This window comes from Nomascus leucogenys, chromosome 2 (assembly GCF_006542625.1).
Source record: "Nomascus leucogenys isolate Asia chromosome 2, Asia_NLE_v1, whole genome shotgun sequence".
Lineage (NCBI taxonomy): Eukaryota > Metazoa > Chordata > Mammalia > Primates > Hylobatidae > Nomascus > Nomascus leucogenys.
Window position 1 is genome coordinate 110,526,320 of NC_044382.1, and position 23,205 is coordinate 110,549,524.

A 23,205-nucleotide genomic window follows, 5' to 3' on the forward strand; every position below is an offset into this window, starting at 1 on the left:
TTACAAGAAATGCCAAAATAAGTTCTTCAAACTTAAGGTAAATGATGCTGAGTGAAACTCACGTCTTCATGAATGATGAATATTAAATTTCTGAGTAAATATAAGACTATAGTATTTTCATATGATATTTTAAGTATGATTATTTTTTAAACAAGTCATAATATTATCTATCACAAATTTGAATATATGTATAGCTATAAGACATGTTACAACTGCAACATAAATGTTACTGGGGAAAAGTAAAGGTACATATATGGTGAGTTTTATAACTATATGGTGAGTTTTATATTACACTATGTGCTATGATATTAATTCTAAATAGACTGTGTAATGTTATATAATCTAAGAGCCATTCAATTAAAAATCAATTCAAAGAGATAAAACAAAAAGTCAAGGTATACTAAAATGAAATAGCAAAGTGTATTCAATTCCAATAATAAAATGGGCAGGTAGATCTAAACTCAGCCATATTGATAACTCTATTAAATGTAAATAATTTTGGAACTCCAATTAAAAGACAGAATAACAGATTGGAGAAAAGGTAAACCCATACTTACTTCATGCTGGCTACAGGCGACAGTCTAAACATAAAGACAGGTGGAAAACAAAAGGATAGAAATAAAAGACACTATAAAAATAGCAAAATAATGCTATAATAATGATTTAATATCACGCAAAATACACTTCAAGACAAAGAATATTATTATCAGAGATGAAAAGAGACATTTTAGAAAGATAAATGAATAGTTCATCAAAAAGATGTGACAACTATTAATATGTAGGCATATGACAGACCCTACACATTAATACACAACACAAAAATAAAAGGAGAAATAGACAATTATACAATTATATTAGATATTTTTCATAAACAGTGTTCAGAATTTAATACAACATTATAAGCCATACAAAGTGACAAGAAAATGTGGCTTAAAATTAGAGAAAAATAAACAATATAAGTAGATTCATAGGTGAACTGGATAGCAGAGTTAATAGTAAGAATGTTAAAATAGTTTTGATTAATGTGTTCCAGAAAGTACAGCAGACAAATGGATCACATAGCTTAAATTATGTACAATTTCACCAGAGATTTGTATTCTAAAAAAAGCCATTAATACTAGAACTAAAAAATACAAGTGAAATTAGAACCTCAGAAAATGGGTTTAACAGCAGAGCAGACACTGCAGAATAGAGGCTTAGTAACTGGAAGATAGATGAACAGAAACTATCTATATTTAAATAAACAGATGAAAGGGGATACAAAAGAGAAAAAGTAGCAAAAGATTATGGAACAGAAGTAGAAATGACTATTTGTAGTCTGGGTTAAGCAGAATTCCAAAACAGCACCCAAGATTCTCTCCCTCTGTTGTGTATATCCTTCATAATCCCTAGGACTGTAAGTTGATAAGGAAGTAAAAGGCGTGACTCAGCTCTGTAGGTGGGGGCTCAAACATTGGACCAAATGGAAGACTAGCTAAAACAGGGACAGGGTGAAGAAGCTTTCCATAAGACATGTCCACCAGTGTGCCATGTCAGCTTGCCATTGCCATGGCAACAACAGGAGTTACCACCACTTTCCATGGCAATGACCCAATAACCCATTACCCCCCACCTTTTTCTAGAAATTTCTGTATAATCTGCCCCTTAATTTGCATGTAATGAAAGTGGATATAAATATACCTGCAGACTGGCCTCTGAGCTGTTACTGTGGGCACATTGCCTATTGGGTACTGCTGCACAAGGAGCAGTACCTCTCTGCTGCTACTGTATACCAGTGCTTCAATAAAAGTTGCTGTGTAATACCAACCCTGAATGATGCCCTTGAATTCTTTCCTGGGCAAGGCCAAGAACCTTCCCGGGCTAAGCCCCAATTTGGGAGCTCATCTGCCTGCATCAATCGGTGTTACTCAATTATATTCTATGGCATAGTTTACTTTAAGAAAGAAAGACTATCCTGGATAAACCTGACCTAATTAGGTGAGGCTTAAAATGTACTGGGCTCCTCTTGAAATCAGAGATATAAAATATGCAACGTAAGGGAGATTCTCTGTTGCTAACACTGAAGACGGAGGGAGTCATATTTGAAAGAATGTGGGTGGCCTGTGAAAGCTAATACTGGCCTCCAACATACAGCTAGCAAAAAATTTAGAGCCTTGTTTTTTTAACCCAAACGAACAAAATTTGTTCAATAACCTGAACAAACTTAGAAGTGAATTCTTTCCAAGGCCCTCCAGAAAGGAGCAGAACTCAGCCATTACTCTGATTTCAGCCTGTGAGACTTGGAGCAGAGGACCCAGTCATGCATGGCATGTCTGGATTGCTGACCTTAGAATTGAGAGCTAATAAATTAGTGTTTTTCAAAACCACTAAAACTGTGGTACAATAATCCCCCCTTATCCATGGGAAATACATTCCAAGATCCCTGAATGTCTGAAACCATGAATAAAACTGAACCCTATATCTACTCTTTTTTTCCTATACATACATACCTATAATAAAGTTTCATTTATAAATTAGTCACAGTAAGAGATTAACAATAACTATTAATAAAATAGAACAATTATAGCAATACTGTAATAAAAGTTATGTGAAGATTCTCTCTCTCTCTCTTTCTGTGTCTCCCAAAATATCTTAATAATTTCAGACCACAGTTGATTGCAGGTCATTTAAATTATGGATGCAGGTGCTACTGTAATTTGTTATGTAGCAATAATAAACTAATATATAGTTCCCAAAAATACAGGAAAGAGAGAGAGAGGTTAATAGCTAAGAATTTTTCAACTGATAGACATGAATCCACAGACTCAAGATACTCTGAAACCCAAGCAAAATAAACATAATCAAAGCCACATCTATATACATCAAAGTAAAACTTCTGATAACCAAAAACAAAAAGAAAATCCTAAAGCATCCAGAAACAGAAGGCAACATATGGTATCTTTTAAATGTTGGTGGTGGGGGGAATGAGGAGTGGGGGGGAATCACCGCCAATCTAAAATTCCATACCCAGTGAAAACAGTTTTCAAAATGAAGGTGAAATAAGGTTCTTCAGGCAGAAGAAAAACAATCCCATATGAAAGAATAAAAATGCAAGGAAAAGGGTAAATATAAGTCAATATCGACTGTACAAAAGCCAAATTATAATAGCATATTTCATTTAAAACATATAAAAACACATATTAAAAATAACACAAAGATAGGAGGTCAGTAAATAAAATTAAAATATTTCAATGATATTTAAGCTGAATGAAAACCTGAAGCCTTGCTTCTTGTAATCCTTAATCCTTTGGATGTGATTTACTTTCCTCTTCAGAGATAAACAGAATGAAGTTTCTGTTGAACCTCTGGAAGAATATTCCATATTGCTATTTTATAATGAAAACTATATCAGCTGCTGAAAGGAATCAGTCTTGGGGAGATCATAAAAAAAACCAAGATTTATTTAATATCTATATAAAGAAATGTGAAGATCTTTGGAAGCATGAATAAGAATACATGTGGTTCTCAATGAGGAAAAGCTGGTCAGGAATATTATCAATATCAATAGCAGATATCTATTTTCAGTTTTAGTAGAGCCGTACTTTTCTAGAGAAACCTAAAAATCATTAAAGGTATAGTATTTCCTACTACTCCTCTCACAAACTTTTGCATAAGTTTCATTGAAGAACATCTAATTCTAACTTATATTGGCCCTGATCATATCTTGAATAGGAACGTTTAATCAGAATATTTTCATACTTGACATATTTTTATTGAGAAAATATTTTTCAAAGGGGATTCCATTAACAGCATATAGGTACTTGATCATTTTTTGTGTAGTGTATCTTATTTTAATTTTTATTTTGTTAAAATTATTTTTATTGGTATCAATCTTTTCCCATTTGAAATTGATGCTTATTCTATCCATTAATCAGTTCCATCCGTATCACATTTTACTAATAGTTTCTACTTTGTAAGTTTTCTATCAAAGCCATTTTTTCTAGCAAGGCTAATTGTCCTATTAGGCAATTTCTTTCATATCGATTTTATTCTTCTTTCAGTTTTCATTAAGTATCAAATGTTATCACACAGTTTGAGTGACTATTTTGTGGATTATTTCTATCACTGTTGTTCCTCATGAATTAATTACTCCTTAGAGAAATAAAAAAAAATATGAACAGTTTCATGAAATAAAGTCTCTAAAAGAGATTCCCTAGAAGAAAAGGAAGCAGGGGTTAGAGCTATATCCTTCATGGCCTGTTTAGCTCTTGAATATTCCACGGAATCAAAACATCAAGGTCAAACAGTTTTACTGTATACTGTGATGACATAGTGAGCATTTAAAAATAATTTACTTATAGCAAAATAAAACGAAGGAGACGAAGTGGTGTTACAGGATCTTTGGGATGTCACTTTGGAGGCTGGAAATCTCTGTGGCTAATGCGCCTTTGCCCAAGTTCTTATCCTGTGTCCAGGAAGAATGAGGTAGGCAGACAAGTGGAAGGTTAACAAGAAGGAGAGGAGCTTTACTGAGTGTTACAACAGCTCAGAGGAGAACTGCTGTGGGTAGCTCCTCTCTGTAGGCAGGTCATCCTGTCCAGTGTTCAGCTCTCAGCAGAGAGGAGTCCCTTGAGAGGGTTGCTCCTCTCTGCAACTGGTCATGCCCATGTCTGCAGCTCTAAGCAGAGAGGGTAGCTCCTCTCTGTAGCTGGTCATCGTTCATTGCTCCATCCTCTGCTCTGCTCTGGTTGATCCCAGGGCTTTTATGGACCTCAGAGGGGAGGTATGCATGCTGATTTGTCCATGGGTGGCCATGGGCAGCCCAGAAAGGGCACCACACCTCTTTGCTGTTCTCTCCCATTCACGAAGACTAGCCAGAGCAAGGAAGGAGAAACAGAATTTTCAAAGAATGGATCCATACTTCTATGCTATTTAAAAGGTGAAAGTTGGAATAGATAGTCCATCATTTAGCTAAAAGCTTATTTATGCAACTTGGGATATTAAAATTTAACCTCAACAAGTGGTAGAGTGGTCAACTGTTCTTCATGACAGAAGAAGAAAATGTGTTAGCAGGGTGGCAGAAAGCCCAGAGAAATAAGGGATTCTGATGGTAATGGCCCCACAGATGAGCACATAAGGGAATTTTTAAATAGCCTCAATTTACATAAATGCCAAAGGACAAACAAAAATAACATATGTTCAAGTCACATATGTTATTGCCCTGTGAAACTCTAACTAACTCTCTCACTTTCCTGGCTGTACTAACAAAAGCATACAAGTTAGGGTGACTTCTGATAAACCATAGAAGGACTAATTTCCACATCTAAATTAATGTGGAGCAGAAAGACAGAAATAGCAAAAAGGCAGAGAGTAAACACTTTGGATTCTTCAGTAGAAGGAAAAACTAAGCGAAAGGTGACCAAAAGGATAGTATTCATCAGTCTCTAGGTGTGGAAAAGATTGTGGGTCAAAGTTTCAGGGGATTGGGTGCTGCTGTTAAGTAGCACAGAGCTAAGACAAACTATACAGGGGAAGGTTCTCTCAGGCTGTTTTGTTCAACTTTGCTATGGCAAGAGGTAGATAAGAGTTCCCCATTGCTTTAAAACAATAAAGTTGGGATGATGTAATATATATATATACGTGTGTGTGTGTGTGTGTGTGTGTGTTTTGTTGTTGTTTGTTTTTATGAGATATGTTCTCACTCTGTCACCCAGGCTGGAGTGCAGTGGCACAATCATGACTCACCGTAGCCTTGACCTCCCAGGCTCAGGCAATCCTCCCACCTCAGCCTCCCAAGTACCTGGGACTACAGTCATGAATCACCATGCACAGTTAATTTTTGTATGTTTTGTAGAGACAAGGTTTTGCCATGTTGCCCAGGCTGGTTCCAAACTCCTGAGCTCAAGTGATCCACCCTCTTAGGCCTCCCAAAGTGCTGGGATTATAGGCATGAGCCACTACACCTAGCCCCATAGATGTGTTATTGAGGACTAAGCTCTGATTTTTTTTTTTTTAATCTTGCCCAAACTCCTATCTAAGGGATCTGGGGAGTCATGCCCTTCAAACCATAAATTCTCATCAGATGGGTTTTATTTAACCCTATATATCGTGACTAACTTTCCAATCTGACTCTGGCATAACATTAGGCGACAAAGAAGAAAATCAAAATATTTTACCTCAAAACATGTTTCTTTGCCATATTTTGAAATGGCCCTGCAAAAGCAGTCCTTTGTGGGGGGAAATGTGCATCTGTAAAGAATCTCTATCAACATAGCAAAAAACGTAACACTTCTTCCGGGCCTTGCCAATCCTGAAGAGGTTAACTGAGAGTCTAGCACCTTTTAAAAGGTAGGAATAGGAAACTTTTGTCATCTGTTGTCTCTAAGGGCAGCCACTATGACACTTCAAAAGAACCTTGGTCTCCACAATCTTTTTTCTTAACCTGGACATTTCCTTTCTATTGATCCCAAGTCTTTAGACAAACTCAACCAATTGTCAACCAGAAAATGTTTAAATTTACCTATAGCCTGGAAGCCCCACCCCAAAACCCTACCCCAACTACCACCCTCCCCTCCCGTCTTCAAATTGTCCCGCCTTTCTGGATCAAACCAATGTATTTCTCAAATGTATTTGATTGATGCCTCATGCCTCCCTAAAATGTATAATACTAAGCTTCACAGTGACCACCTTGGGCACACATTCTCAGGACCTCCCAAGGTGTCACAGGCCATAGTCACTCATATCTGGCTCAGAATAAATCTCTTCAAATATTTTACAGAGTTTGACTCTTTTCATTGACATTTTAATGTAGGGATATCTCTTTCGCTCCCAATCAATTTCCATAAGCTCTTTGTATTGTGGCAATATAAAACAAATTTTCGCCAGGCACGGTGACTCACATCTATAATCCCAGCAGTTTTGGAGGTGAGGCCAAGGCAGGTGGATCACTTGAACTTAGGCATTCCAGACCAGCTTGGGCAGCGTGGCAGAACCCCATGTCTAAAAAAATTACAAAAATTAGCTGTGTGTGGTGGTGTGTGCCTGTAGTTTCAACTATCCTGTAGGCTGAGGTGGGAGGATGGCTTGAGCCCAAGAGGTGGAGGTTGCAGTGAGCTGGGATCTCACCACTGCACTCCAGCCTGGGTGACAGAATCAGACCTTGTCTCAAAAAATAAACACACATCAAAAAAAAAATTATTTTCTTGTCTTTAACACTTAAAAGGGGAAAATAAGAAAAAATAGGTTTTATAGAGAGTTGGAAGAAAAATGTTAATAGCATCTACAAGTTGAACATTTAACTAAAGAGGAAGAAGCATAAAAAATAATAATTATAATATAATGAAAATATAAATGTATAACAAAAAATAATTATAAAAAATAATTACCTTGTTTTGGTTTTGTGCTTTAGAATACGTACACCCTGCAAAGCAGGGAGAAAAATATTCAATATCATCTCTTCCACATATAGAAGAATAAATTGAAGTTGAGCATCTACATTTTTCATTGCAAGGAGCCGTGAGGTTTCCCAACTGCCCTGTTCTATAAAAACAAGATTGAATGTAATCATATTACCATTGTTTTATAATTATTGATGCAAATGTCAAGATATCAGTGAGATCCATAAAATATGCTTATTGAAATAATTTCTTTTTTTAACAGCTTTACTGAGGTCTGAGCTACAATAGACTGCACATACTTAGACTAAAATTTGAAAATTTTTGATATATGTATACACTTGTGAAATCATCACCAAAATCATGCCAACAAACATAATAAGCAAAGTTTATTTATAACAAACATAATAATAAAAACCCCAAAAGTTTCCTTGTGCCCCTTTGTAATTTCCCCACTCCCTGGCATACACTGATATACTTTCTGTTACTATTCACTTGTTTGAATTTCCTAAGAGTTTATGAAATAGAATCATACAATACGTCAGGTTTCTTTAGCTTCTTTCATGCAGCTGGTCTTAATTTGGTCTTTGTATGGTCACATGCTTCCATGTCTTTTGGGTAAATATTAAGAAATAGAATGTTTGCATCATGCAGTAGGTGTTCACTTAACTTTTTAAGAAATTGTCGGTTTTTCAGAACTGTTGTGATATTTTACATTTCCATCAGCAGTGTATAAGAGTTTCATTTGTTCTCCTCACCAACACTTGGTATGGTCTCTTTTTAAAAAAATGTTAGACATTTTAACAGGGGTGTAGTAGTTTCATATTTTGGGTTTTAATAGGCATTTTGCTAGTGACAAATGATGTTGATCATCTTTCCATATATTTATTTTCAAACTGTATTTTTTATTAAATATCTGTTCAAATCATTTGCCCATTTTGTTGGATTGCTTATTTTTTAATATTCTGGAAGTAATTTTTTTGTTAGATATATTATTTTCCAATAGTTTTTCACATTCTATGGCTTGCTTTTTTATACCATAAACAAATTCTTTCAAACAGTAGTTTTTAAATTTCTGACAAGTTTCAATTTATCAGTTCATTTTTTTCTGGATTATGTGTTTGGTGTCACATCTAAAAGGTACTTGCCTAATGCAAGATCAAAAATATTTTCTCTTATATTTTTGGAGTTTTATATTTTATATTTACATCTATAATCCATTTTGAACTAATTATTTTATATGGTGCAAGATGTGAATTAAAGTTCATTCATTTGCATATAGATATCTATCCAGCATAATTTGTTCAAATTATTGGAACGAGACAAAATTGCCCACTTTGAGCAGTCCTATTCAAAATAGTACTGGAAGTCCTAGCCAGAGCAACCAGGAAAGAGAAAGAGAATAAAAGGCTTCCAAATTGGAAAAGAGAAAGTCAAATTATCCCTGATCATTGATGATACAATCTTAGATATAGAAAAACCTAAAGACGCCATCAAAAATCTTAGATTTGATAAATGAATCCAGTAAAGTTTCAGTGTAGAAAGTTAACATACAAAATTAGTAACATTTTTATACACCAATAAAAATCTAGCTGAGAACAAGCCAGGCCAGGCACGATGGCTCATGCCTGTAAAGCTAGCACTTTGGGAGGTCAGGGCAGGTGGATTGTCTGAGCTCAGGAGTTTCCGACCAGCCTGGGCAACACAGTGAAACCCCATCTCTACTTAAAACACAAAAAAATAGCCAGGCGTGGTGGCATGCACCTGTACGCCCAGCTACTTAGCAGGCTGAGAGGCAGGAGAATTGCTTGAACCAGGGAAGTGGAGGTTGCAGTCAGCTGAGATTGTACCACGGCACTGCAGCCTGGGCAAAAAGAGTGAAATTCCATCTCAAAGTAAATAAATAAATAAATAAATAAGGCAAGCTTGTTTACAATAGGTCCAAAAAAGTAAAATACCTAGGAATATATTAAACTAAGAAGGTGAAAGATCTCTATAAGAAAATAAAACTACGAGAAAGTAATTGTTGATGACACAAATGGAAAAACTTCCCATGCTCATGGATCAGAAGAATTAATCTTGTTAAAATGATTTTACTGCCCAAAGCAATCCACATATTCAATAAAATCCCTATCAAAATATCAGCATCATTTTTTATAGAATTTTTAAAATCCTAAAATGCATATACAAGCCAAACTAGAAGCCCAAATAGCGAATGTAATTCTAAGCAAAAGGAACAAAATTGGAGGTATCACATTATCTAACTTCAATTACATTTTAAGGCTACAGTAACCAAAACAGCACTGTGGTGGTATAAAAATAGACCCATATATCAATGAAATAGAACAGAAAACCCAGAAGAAAAGCCACATATTTACAGCCAACTGATCTTTGACAAAGTTAACTGGGATATACATTTAGAGAAAGGACACCCTTTTCAATATACAGTGCTGGGAAAATTGGATTGTTATATATAAGAGAATGAAAATGGACCCCTGTCTGTCACCATATACAAAAAGCACTCGACATGGATTAAAGACTTAAATATAACTCTCCAAACTCTAAAAATACCAGAAGAAAACATAGGAAAAATTCTTCCATACATTGGTCTAGGCAAATAATTCACGATTGATACCTCAAAAGCACCAGCAACCAAACAAAAATAGACAAATGGGACTTAATTAAACTAAAAAGCTTTTGCACAGCAAAAGATGTAATCAACAGAGTGAACAAACAACCTGCAGTTTTGGAGAAAATATTTTCAAGCTATCCATCCAACAGAGACTAATATCCAGAATATATAAGGAACTCAAACAGCTAAACAAAAACCCCCACAAATAATTTCACTGAAAGGGGGCAAATGACACGAATAGAAATTTTTCAAAAGAAAACATACAAATAGCCAACAGGTGTATGATAAATGCTCAATATCATTAATCATCAAACAAATGCAAATTCAAACCATAATGAAGTATGATCTTACCCTAGTCAGAATGACTATTTTTAAGAAGTTAAAAAATAACAGATGTTAGAAATATATGGAGAAAAGGGAATGCTTCTACACTGTTGGTGGGAATGTAAATTAGTACAACTTCTATGAAAAACAGTATGACGTTTTCTCAAAAACTAAAAAATACAACTACCATTCAATATAGTACTCTCACTATTGGGTATCTAACCAAGGAAAATAAAATAATATATCAAAAAGATATCTGTATTTATTTATAGCAGCAATATTCACAATAGCAAAGATATGGAATCATCCTAAATCTCCATCAACAGATGATTGAATTAAAAAATGTGATATATAAATATTTATATATACATATATACACACATTGAATACTATTTAGTCATAAGAAAAAATGAAATAATGTCTTTTATGGAAACATGGATGAAACGGGAAGTCATTATCTTAAGTGAAACAAGCCAGACAAATATCACATGTTCTCACTCATAAGTGGGAGCTAAAACTTGTGTACCCATAATTGTGGAGGGTGGAATGATAGACCATGGAGACTCAGAAAGGTAAGGAGGTGAGAGGGTGATAGATAATGAGAAATTACTTAATGGGTATAATGTATATTATTTGGGTGATAGATACCCTAAAAGCCCTGACTTGACCACTTGTATCACCTGTGCATGTAACAAAATTGCAATCATACCCCACAAATTTATGCAAATAAAAAATATATAAAAAATGTACTGAGACTGGTTTTGCAACCCGAAATATGCTTCAACTTGGTAACCATTACATGCGCGCATGAATAGAATGTGTATTGTTATGTGGGCCATTTCTACAAATGTCAGTTAGGACAGTTGGCAGTATGGTTCAAACCAGAATTTTTTGATCTCCTTCTGACCACTGATATTTTGGTCTACTTTTTCTATTTATTGTTGAGTCTTCTTCTATCCATTATATGACTATAGCTGTAAATGTCTTCATTTCTCCTTGCAGTGTACACATTTTTGCTCTACATGCAGTTAATATATACTTAGGATTGTTATATATTCCTGATGAATTGCTAATTTTATCATTATGTAATGATCTTTATTCCTGCTAATATTCTTTGCTCTCAAAACTACTTGATCCGGTATTATACTCCAGCTTTCTTTTGATTGTTGTTAATAAGATACATCTTTTCCCATTCTTTTCTGCTTAATATACTACTATCTACATTTGAAATGCATTTATAAAATACAGCATATATAGTTGGGTCTTCTTTTTTTTTTCAAAGTAAAGATTATCTCCCTTTTAACTGAGATGTTCAGCTGTGTACATTTAATGTGATTACTAATATGGTTAGGTTTAAATCTACCCTCTTTTTGTTTCCCATTTGTCCTATCTCTCTTTGTTCACTTTTTCCTTTTTTTCTGCCTAATTTGGGATTAAATATCTATTTTTAATAATTTCATTTTAACTATGTTGATTTATGTGTTGTGACTCTGTTATTTTAGTGATTGCTTCAAGATTTATAGTATATATTTTTAACTTAACACAGTCTACCAATATGTGCTATTATATCATTTCATGTAAACCCATATTACATATTTTTGTTTTAAATAATTATTTTCAAAGAGACTTAAATAATAATTTTAAAAATATATATTTATCCACATAGTTAACATTTTTATTGCTCTTCTTTCCTTTATGTAGATTCATATTTATATCTGGTATCATTTATTTCTGACTGAAAGACTTCCTTTAACATTTTATGTAGTGTGGGTCAGGAATTCAAGACCAGCCTGGCCAACATGGTGAACCCTGTCTCTAATAAAAATACAAAAATTAGCTGGGTATGGTGGAGGTTACATGCCTGTAATCCCAGCTGTAGGAGGCCAAGGTGGGAGAATCACTTGAACCCGGAAGGTGGAGGTTGCAGTGGGCCAAGATTGGGCCACTGTACTCCAGCTTGGGTGACAAGAGCAAAACTCTGTCAAAAAAAAAAAAAAAAGACTTACTTTTTTTTGTCTAAAATTATTTCTCCTTCATTTTTTTGACAGATATTCTGGCTTGATATAAAATTACAGGTGGCTTTTTTTTAGGACTTTAAAAATATTATTCCACTGTCTTCTTACCTCCATTTGTTTCTGATAAAAATATACCATTACCCTTATCTCTGGACCTTTATACATAAAGTATATGTATATGTATAAACTATATGTATATACATATAATTTTTGCTAATTTTAAGATTTGCTTTATATCACTTATTTTGAATAATTTGATTACGATGTGTTATGGTGTAATTTTTTTCATGTTTCTTATACCAAAGTTTTGCTGAGTTTTAACATGTTTATAGTTTATTTTTATATGAAATTTGAAAAATTTTGGCCATAATATCTTGAAATATTTTTCTTTCTCCAGATGCTCTCCTTTGGGGACTTCAGTTACACATGCAATGGCCATCTGAAGCTGTTCAATTCATTGACATTTTGTTAATTTTTATTAATTCTATTTTCTCTCTGTTTTCTGTTGGATAATTATTGCTACTGATATGAAGTTCACTTATCATTTATATTTTATAGCTTTGGATCATATTATCTCTCTATGACACAGCTTGTTGGCTGACCACACTAACTCAATTAAGAGAACAAATTAACTCCTGGCCAGGCCATAGTACTTTAGAAAGGCCCCTGCTCCTAGGTCCTAGCCTTACACAGATGTTAATTGAGAACCAGGATTTACCAGGATTCCTTTACCCAGCACACTCTAAACTCTATCTCCTATCTACAGAGCATCACAATATGGCTGGAATTCTTCCCTGATTTTCATGGGATTTCTGCTTGATTTTAGCCTCCTAGCTTCATAACACAGCAAATTTCTTGAGTTATAAGCCGGCAGAGTGTTGCATCATTTGTTTACCTCTCTCTTCTCTCTAATACCATGGACTTTCTATGTACTAATTTTTTTCTATTTAGACTCATATGTCTATTAAAATTCTCGTAATCTTACTAGATGCTTTTGCCCAACTCTTTACCCAAATTCTCAGCTTCTTGCCAATGTCCAGAATCAGCAAATACCCTCATGGAAAAAGTGGCTGCAAAAAGTTGCCCCTCCTCTCCATGGTTTGCCTTTTCCCAGGATTTTGGCCTTTACATTCCTAGTTGCCTAAATAACTCTTTGATTCCTTTAACCAAATCTTTTAAAACTGTATTCAGCTTTTCTAGTTATTCTCATTGGGAAGATTGATCTGCCATAAGCTAATCCATTGTTGCTGAAAGTAGAAGTCTTAAACTCTTATTTTACTTGTTCAGTCCTTTGGTTTCCAATTCCAGTTTTGCTCTTTAGTATTTAATATCAAGCTTTGCCCAGTTCTTTGAATTTTGGCATGTTTAGCTTAAATAAGATATTACCCATGTATACCTTCAGATGAACTTTAGTTCCATTCTTTGATGTCTATAAGAAGGCAGACAAACCAATTCAGAAAAACAAGGTAAGACTGGCTTTGCACAGACAGTTAGTACTGTCTCCTAGTTGCTACCCACTCTAATACAAAACTTTATTTCTAGGTTCCAAACCTCTTCAATGTGTTTTTTCTTCATTACCTTATGAATGCATAAACAGTCATATAAAAAGATACCATTATAATATTTGTGCCTTATGAAAGTTTAAACTGTACTTTATATTTCTTTTATGTGTTCAATAATTCCAATAATTATATGAACATATAATGGTTACTGGATAATTATTAATTGCCTGAGGAATATGCTATAGGATTTTGATGTAAAAGTCTAACATACAAGGCTACATTTACCCATCATAATCTTCATTGATCCCAGCAAATTGCACTGGATTACAGCGTACAAAAATAATAAACACAAGCAGTATAAGTGATATCACAGATGTAACCATTATAAATCTCATAAGGGCTTTACAAGACATTTCTAACGTGGAAACAATGACACCTCCCAGAAGCTGGCCAAGTGCACCTCCTGGAATTAAAACAAGTCCTAAAAAAAAGGAGGAGAAAAACACAGTTAAAAATAATCTGCTGATAGTACAGATAATACATACATTGATATAATTTCATTTGCTCTAAACATATAGCAAACATGTATTTAAATTAAAAGACAGAAAACGTACAGTTATGCTAAATATCTTGACAAACCCGAGCCTTAATAGAAACAAAAACCTGTAGGCTGAAGCCACAGGCCTACTGACTTTAGGGCAGTGATGGTGAAGTTTTGGTCCTTTATAGTAATGTCATCAAGGAAAAATCAGGAACTTAGTCCATGCAAAATGGAAGATGAGAGCTGTCTTATTGAGAGCTATTATTAACAAGCTTCCTGGATTTATAGCTTATCACAAGAGACAGGATTATACTGACAAAAGTCCACAGAGATTTGTTAACAAGAATTGAACCAAGCCACCCATTAGTTCTACAAATGAACGTTCAATATTAATAATCTCACAACAAAGTAGGACTCTAGAAGAACCATTAAAAGACACTGTTTTCTATCCAAGAGTAAGGAATTAGAAACAAGTAAGCAAAAGAAAGAGAAAAAGGAGGGGGAGGAGAAGGAGGAGAAGGAGGAGAAATATAGTCAGAAGACAATCAGATGAGATAGCACAGTAAATTCATACATTGATGCAATTCCCTGTACTCCAAATATATAATAATGTTAGATCTAAATATGAATTTAACAAGAAAAACATAGGATTAAAAACAACAAAAAAATCCCATTAACACGAGATTAAATTTATATAAGTGCCTGACAGACTTGAAAATAAACAATTTTAGAATGCTTAGAAAGATAAATGACGTAAAGAGCTCCAGTCTGCAGCTTCCACTTCCAGAGAGACCAATGCAGAAGGCGAGTGATTTTGGCATTTCCAACTGAGGTACCCGGTTCATCTCACCGGGACTCATTAGATAGTGGGTGTAGCCCACGGAGGCTGAGCAGAAGCAGGATGAGGAATCACCTCACCCAAGAAGCAGAAGGGGCTGGGGAACTCCCTCCCCTAGGCAAGGGAAGCTGTGAGGGACTGTGCCGTGAGGGACAGTGCTATCCAGCCCAGATACTATGCTTTTCCCATGGTTTTGGCAACCCGCAGATAAGGAGATTCCCTTGGGTGCCTACACCACCAGGGCCCTGGGTTTCAAGCACAAAACTGGGCTGCCATTTGGGCAGACAATGAGCTAGCTGCAGGAGTTTTTTTTTTCATACCCCAGTGGCACCTCGAACCCCAGTGAGACAGAACTGTTCACTCCCCTGGAAAGGGAGCTGAACCCAGGGAGCCAAGTGGTCTTGCCCAGCAGGTCCCACTCCCATGGAGCCAAGAAAGCTAAGATCCACTGGCTTGAAATTCTTGCTGCCAGCACAGCAGTCTGAAGTCAACCTAAAATGCTAGAGCTTGGTGGGGGAGGGGCATCTGCCATTAATGAGGCTTGAGTAGGCAGTTTCTCCCTCACAGTGTAAACAAAGCCGATGGGAAGTTTGGACTGGTGGAACCCACCGCAGCACGGCAAAGCCAATGTAGCCAGACTGCCTCTCTTGATTCCTCCTCACTGGGCAGGGCATCCTTGAAAGAAAAGCAGCAGCCCCAGTCTGGGGCTTATAGATAAAACTCCCATCTCCCTAGGACAGAGCACCTGGGGGAAAGGGCAGCTGCGGGTGCAGCTTCAGCAGACTTAAACATTCCTGCCTGCTGCCTCTGAAGAGAGCAGCGGATCTCCCAGCACAGTGCTCGAGCTCTGCTAAGAGAATGACTGCTTCCTCAACTGGGTCCCTGACTCCCATGCCTCCTGACTGGAAGACACCTCCCAGCAGGGGTCAGCAGACACTTCACATAGGAGAGCTCCGGCTGGCATTTGGCAGGTGTCCCTCTGGGACAAAGCATCCAGAAAAGGAGCAGGCAGCAATCTCTGCTGCTCTGCAGTCTCCACTGGTGATACCCAGGCAAACAGGGTCTGGAGTGGACCCCAGCAAACTCCAGCAGACCTGTAGAAGAGAAGCCTTACTGTTAGAAGAAAAACTAACAAACAGAAAGCAATAACATCAACATCCACAAAAAAGATGCCCATGCAAAAACCCCATGCAAAGGTCATCAGCATCAAAGATCAAAGGTAGATAAATCCACAAAGATGAGAAAAAACCAGTGCAAAAAGGCTGAAAATTCCCAAAATGAGAATGCCTCTTCTCCTCCAAAGGATCACAACTCCTCACCAGCAAGGTGTCCACAAATGGACAAAAAATGAGTTTCACGAATTGACAGAAGTAAGCTTCAGAAGGTAGATAATAACAAACTCCTCTGAACTAAAGGAGCATGTTCTAACCCACTGCAAGGAAGCTAAAAACCTTGATAAATGGTTACAGGAGCTGCTAACTAGAATAAGCAGTTTAGAAAAGAACATAAATGATCTGATGGAGCTGGAAAACACAGCATGAGAACTTTGTGAAGCATACACAAGTAACAATAGCTGAATCAATCAAGTGGAAGAAAGGATATCAGAGATTAAAGATCAACTTAATGATATAAAGCATGAAGACAAGATTAGAGAAAAAAGAATGAAATAAAATGAACAAAGCCTAAAAGAAATATGGGACTATATGAAAAGACCAAACCTATGATTGATTGGTGTACCTGAAAGTGATGGGGAGAATGGACCCAAGTTGGAAAACACACTGTAGGATATTATCCAGGAGAACTTCCCCAACCTAGCAAGACAGGTCAACATTCAAATTCAGGAAATACAGAGAATACCACTAAGATACTCCATGAGAAGAGCAACCTCAAGACACATAATCGTCAGATTCATCAAGGTTGAAACAAAGCAAAAAATGTTAAGGGCAGCTAGAGAGAAAGGTCAGGTTACCTACTAAGGGAAGCCCATCAGACTAGGAGCAGATCTCTCTGCAGAAACCCTACAAGCCAGAAGATAGTGGGGGCCAATATTCAACATTCTTAAAGAAAAGAATTTTAAACCCAGAATTTCATATCCAGCCAAACTAAGCTTCATAAGTGAAGGAGAAATAAAATTCTTTACAGAGAAGCAAATGCTGAAGGATTTTGTCACCACCAGGACTGCCTTACAGGAGAACCTGCAGGAAGCACTAAATATGGGAAGGAAAAACTAGTACCAGCCACTGCAAAAACACCAAAATATAATGACCAACAACACTATGAAGAAACTCCATATTTGCACTAATGTGCAAAAGAACCAGCTAGCATCATGATGACAGGATCAAATTCACACATAACAGTACTAACCTTAAATGTAAATGGGCTAAATACCCCAATTAACAGACATAGAATGGCAAATTGGAAAAAGAGTCAAGACCCATCAGTGTGCTGTATTCAGGAGACCCATCTCATGTGCAAAGATACACATAGGCTCAAAATAAAGGGATAGAGGAATATTTACCAAACAAATGGAAAGAAGAAAAAAAAGCAGTGGTTGCAATCCTAGTCTCTGATAAAACAGACTTTAAACCAACAAAGATCAAAAAAGCCAAAGAAGGGCATTACATATTGGTAAAGGGATCAATTCAACAAGAAGAGCTAACTTTCCTAAATATGTATGCACCCAATACAGGAGCACCCACATTCATAAAGCAAGTTCTTAGTGACCTAAAAAGAGAATTAGACTCCCACACAATAATAATGGGAGACTTTAACACCCCAGTGTCAACATTAGACATATCAATGAGACAAAGTTAACAAAGATATCCAGGAATTGAACTCAGCTCCATACCAAGTGGATGTAATAGACATCTACAGAACTCTCCACCCCAAATCAACAGAATATACATTGTTTTCAGCACCACACCACACCTATTCCAAAACTGACAACATAGTTGGAAGTAAAGCACTCCTCAGCAAATGTAAAAGAACAGAAATTATAACAAACTGTCTCTCAGACCACAGTGCAATCAAAAGCTAGCTATCCTAAATATATATGCACCCAATACAAGAGCACTGAGATTCATAAAGCAAGTTCTTAGAGACCTACAAAGAGACTTAGACTCCCACACAGTAATAGTGGGACACTTTAACATCCCACTGTCAATATTAGACAGATCAATGAGATAGAAAATTAACAAGGATATTCAGGACTTGAACTCAGCTCTGGACCAAGCTGATCTAATAGACAACTACAGAACCCTTCACCCCAAATCAACAGAATATACATTCTTCTCAGCACCACACAGCACTTATTCTAAAATTGACCACATAACTAGAAGTAAAACACTCCTCAGCAAATGCAAAAGAACAGAAATCATAACAAACAGTCTCTCAGACCAAAGTGCAATCAAATTAGAACTCAGGGTAAATAACAAAATTAAGGCAGAAATAAATAAGTTCTTTTTTTTTTTTTGAGACGGAGTCTCGCTTTGTCCCCCAGGCTGGAGTGCAGTGGCGCGATCCCGGCTCACTGCAAGCTCTGCCTCCCGGGCTCACGCCATTCTCCTGCCTCAGCCTCCCTAGTAGCTGGGACTACAGGTGTCCGCCAACACACCCGGCTCATTTTTTGTATTGTTAGTAGAGACGGGGTTTCACCGTGTGAGCCAGTACGGTCTCGATCTCCTGACCACGTGATCGGCCTCCCAAAGTGCTGGGATTACAGGCTTGAGCCACCGCGCCTGGCCAATAAGTTCTTTAAAACCAATGAGAACAAAGACAAGGTACCAGAATCTCTGGGACACAGCTAAAGCAGTGTTTAGAGGAAAAATTTATAGCACTAAATGCCCACAGGAGAAAGCAGGAAAGATCTAAAATTGACACCACAACATCGCAATTAAAAGAACTAGAGAAGCAAGGCAAACAAGTTTCAAAGCTAGCAGAAGACAAGGCATAACTAAGATCAGAGCAGAACTGAAGGAGACAGAGACACGAAAAGCCCTTCAAAAAATCCATGAATCAAGGAGCTAGTTTTTTGAAAAGATTAACAAACTAGATAGACTGCTAACCAGACTAATAAAAAAGAAAAGAGGGAAGAATCAAATAGACACAATAAAAAATGATAAAAGGGTGTCACCACTGATCTCACAATAATACAAACTACCATCAGAGAATACTATAAACACTTCTATGCAAATAAAGTAGAAAATTGAGAATAAATGGATAAATTCCTCGACACATACACTCTCCCAAGACTAAACCAGGAAGAAGTCGAATCCCTGAGTAGGCCAGTAACAAAGCCAAATTCTCCAAGAGGTACAAAGAAGAGTTGGTACCATTCCTTCTGAAACTATTACAAACAATAGAAAAAGAGGGACTCCTCCTTAACTCATTTTACGAGGCCAGCATCATCCTGATACCAAAACCTGGCATAGACAAAACAACAAAGAAATTTCAGACTAATATTCCTGATGAACAGTGTTGGGAAAATCCTCAACAAAATACTGGCAAACCAAATCAAGCGGCACACTAGAAAGCTTATCCACCATAATCAAGTCGCCTTCATCCCTGGGATGCAAGACTGGTTCAACATACACAAATCAATAAATGTAATCCATCACATAAACAGAACCAATGACAAAAACCACATGATTATCTCAATAGATGCAGAAAATCCCTTCGATAAAATTTAACACCCCTTCATGCTAAAAACACTCAATAAACTAGGTATTGATGGAGCATATCTCAAAATAATAGGAGCTATTTATGATAAACCCACAGCTAATATCACACTGAATGGGCAAAAGCAGGAAGCATTCCCTTTGAAAACCAGCACAAGACAAGGATGCCCTCTCGCACCACTCCTATGCAAGATAGTATTGGAAATTCTGGCCAGGGTGCTTAGGCAAGAGAAAGAAATAAAGGTATTTAAATAGGAAGAGAGGATGTCAAATTATCTCTGTTTGCAGATGACATGATTGTACATTTAGAAAAGCCCATAATCTCAGCCCAAAATCTCCTTAAGAGGTTAAGGAACTTCGGCAAAGTCTCGGGATACAAAATCAATGTGCAAAAATCACAGGCATTCCTATACACCATTAATAGATGAACAGAGTACCAAATCATGAGTGAACTCCCATTCACAGTTGCTACAAAGAGAATAAAATACCTAGGAATACAAGGTATTTACAAGGGATGTGAAGAACTTCCTCAAGGAGAACTGCAAACCACTGCTCAAGGAAATAAAATTGGACAGAAACAAATGGAAAAACATTCCATGCTCATGGATAGGAAGAATTAATATCATGAAAATGGCCATACTACCCAAAGTAATTTATAGATTTATGCTATTCCCATCAAACTACCATTGACTTTATTCACAGAACTAGAGAAAACTACTTTAAACTTCATATGGAACCAAAAAGAGCCCATATAGCCAAGACAATCCTAAGCCAAATGAACAAAGCTGGAAGCATCACGGTACCTGACTTCAAACTATACTACAAGGCTACAGTAACCAAAACAGCATGGTACTGGTACCAAAACAGATATATAGGCCAATGGAATAGAACAGAGGACTCAGAAATAACACCACACATCTACAACCATCTGATCTTCGACAAACCTGATGGGGACAAAACAAGCAGTGAGGAAATTATTCCTTATTTTATAAATGGTGCTGGGAAAATTGGCTAGCCATATGCAGAAAACTGAAACTGGACCCCTTCCTTACAGCTTATACAAAAATTAACTCAAGACTGACATAAGACTTAAATGTAAAACCTAAAACCATAAAAACCCTAGAAGAAAACCTAGGCAATACCATTCAGGACATAGGCATGGGCAAAGACTTTATGACTAAAACACCAAAAGCAAAGGAATAAAAGCCAAAATTGACAAATGGAATCTAATTAAACTAAAGAGCTTCTGCAAAGCAAAAGAAACTATCATCAGAGTGAACAGGCAGCCTACAGAATGGGAGAAAATTTTTGCAATCTATCCATGTGACAAAGGGCTAATATCCAGAATCTACAAGGAACCCAAACAAATTTACAAGAAAAAAACAAACAACCCCATCAAAAACTGGGCAAAGGATATGAACAGACACTTCTCAAAAGAAGAAATTTATGTGGTCAACAAACACATGAAAAAAAGCTCATCATCACTGGTTATTAGAGAAATGTAAATCAAAACCACAATGAGATACCATCTCATGCCAGTTAGAAAGGCAATCATTAAAAAGTCAGGAAACAACAGATGCTGGCAAGGCTGTGGAGAAATAGAAACACTTTTACACTGTTGGTGGGAATGTAAATAAGTTCAACTATTGTGGAAAACAGTGTGGTGCTTCCTCAAGGGTCTAGAACCAGAAATACTATTTGATCCAGCAATCCCATTACTGCTTATATATCCAAAGGTTTATAAATCATTCTACAATAAAGACACATGCATACCTATGTTTATTGCAGCACTCTTTACAATAGCAAAGACTTAAAAGCAACCCAAATGCCCATTCATGATAGACTGGATGAAAAAAATGTGGCACATATACACCATGGAATAGTATGCAGCCATAAAGAAGACTGAGTTCACGTCCTTTGCAGAGACATGGATGAAACTGGAAAACATCATTCTCCACAAACTAACACAGGAACAGGAAACCAAACATCACATATTCCTACTCGTAAGTGGGAGTTGAACAGTGACATAAAAATGAAAGTGTTCATATAAATAAAGAAGAAAAATAAAAAGAGGAGATGATAAAAAAGTGAATAAAAATAAATAAGAAACCTGGATATTAAAAAATATAATTCTTAAAAACTCAAATCTCAGGATGACCTTCAGACTAGAGATTATAAGCAAATTGATAAATTGGAAAAGAACACTGTGTTATTACAATGTGTATTAAAAAAAGATAAAAGAGTGAGAGAAGAATAACCAAAACAAACAAAAGACAATGAGTACAGGGGAGAAACCTGGCAAATGCTACCTCAGCCAGATGATCAAAGTCAAATTCAAAAGCAGTCGCTCACATGGATAGTATATTTGCTTGATACGATGTTTTGAAAATGATACTTTACCTCTGGTCTTCCTTCCAGAAACGATAATCCCAGTCTAATCATGATAAAAATGTTAGGCAATTTTCTATAGTGGGACATCTTACAGAACAACTGGCCAGCACTCCTAAAAACTCTAAGGTCATCAAAAACAAGGAAAGACTGAGAAATTGTCATAGCCAGGAGAATTTCAAAGAGACATGACAACTAAATATAGTGTAGTATCCTGAATGGGATCCTGGGACAGAAAAAGGACATTAGCTAAAAATTGAAAAAAATCTGCACAAACTATTGACTTTAGTTAGTAATATTTTATTAATTTTGGTTCATTAATTATGACAAATCTACCATGCTAATTTAAGATGTTTATAAAAGGGGAAACTGGGTGTACAGTATATAGAAACCCTCTCTCTCTCTCTCTGTGTGTGTGCATATATATATATAGAGAGAGAGAGAGAGAGAGAGAGTCTCACTCTGTCACTAGGTTGGAGTGCAGTGGCACCGTATTGACTCACTGTAACCTCTGCCTCCCGGGTTCTAGCTATTCTCCTGCCTTAGCCTCCCAAGTAGCTGGGATTACAGGTGTGCACCACCATACCACCATACTAATTTTTGTATTTTTAGTAGAGAATGGGTTTCACCTTGTTGGCCAAGCTGGTCTTGAACTCCTGACAAGTGATCCACCCACCTCAGCCTCCCAAAGTGCTGAGATTACAGGCATGAACCACCACACCTGGCTAGAAACTCTCTATATTATCTTGTATCTTCAAGATATTTCTGTAAATCTAAAACTGTTCAAAAAATAGTTCTTGAAAAAAGATAATAAAAATAAATAAGAAGCCCTACAAAAAGGTTTCTAGCAGTTGTGAAAAAACAATACAAGTAATACCAGAAAAACAATGTTTGAAAAATTAGACAGCTGAGGATT

The 23,205-nt window shown here is 36.4% G+C and overlaps 1 protein-coding gene across 4 annotated transcripts in view; it reads right to left on the bottom strand.

The window, feature by feature from the left end:
* SLCO6A1 (solute carrier organic anion transporter family member 6A1) overlaps positions 1-23,205 on the bottom strand; it is a 128,936-nt gene that overhangs the window by 33,563 nt on the left and 72,168 nt on the right. For 3 of the 4 annotated variants that reach the window (XM_003259802.4, XM_003259801.4, XM_003259800.4), the window contains 2 exons: positions 14,132-14,327; positions 7,365-7,518 (listed from right to left, as the gene is read on the bottom strand). In XM_003259802.4, the coding sequence (XP_003259850.2) occupies positions 7,365-7,518; positions 14,132-14,327 (350 nt within the window). The remainder of the gene's footprint in view (positions 1-7,364; positions 7,519-14,131; positions 14,328-23,205) is intronic. The other variant, XM_012505278.2, reaches the window with a different exon arrangement.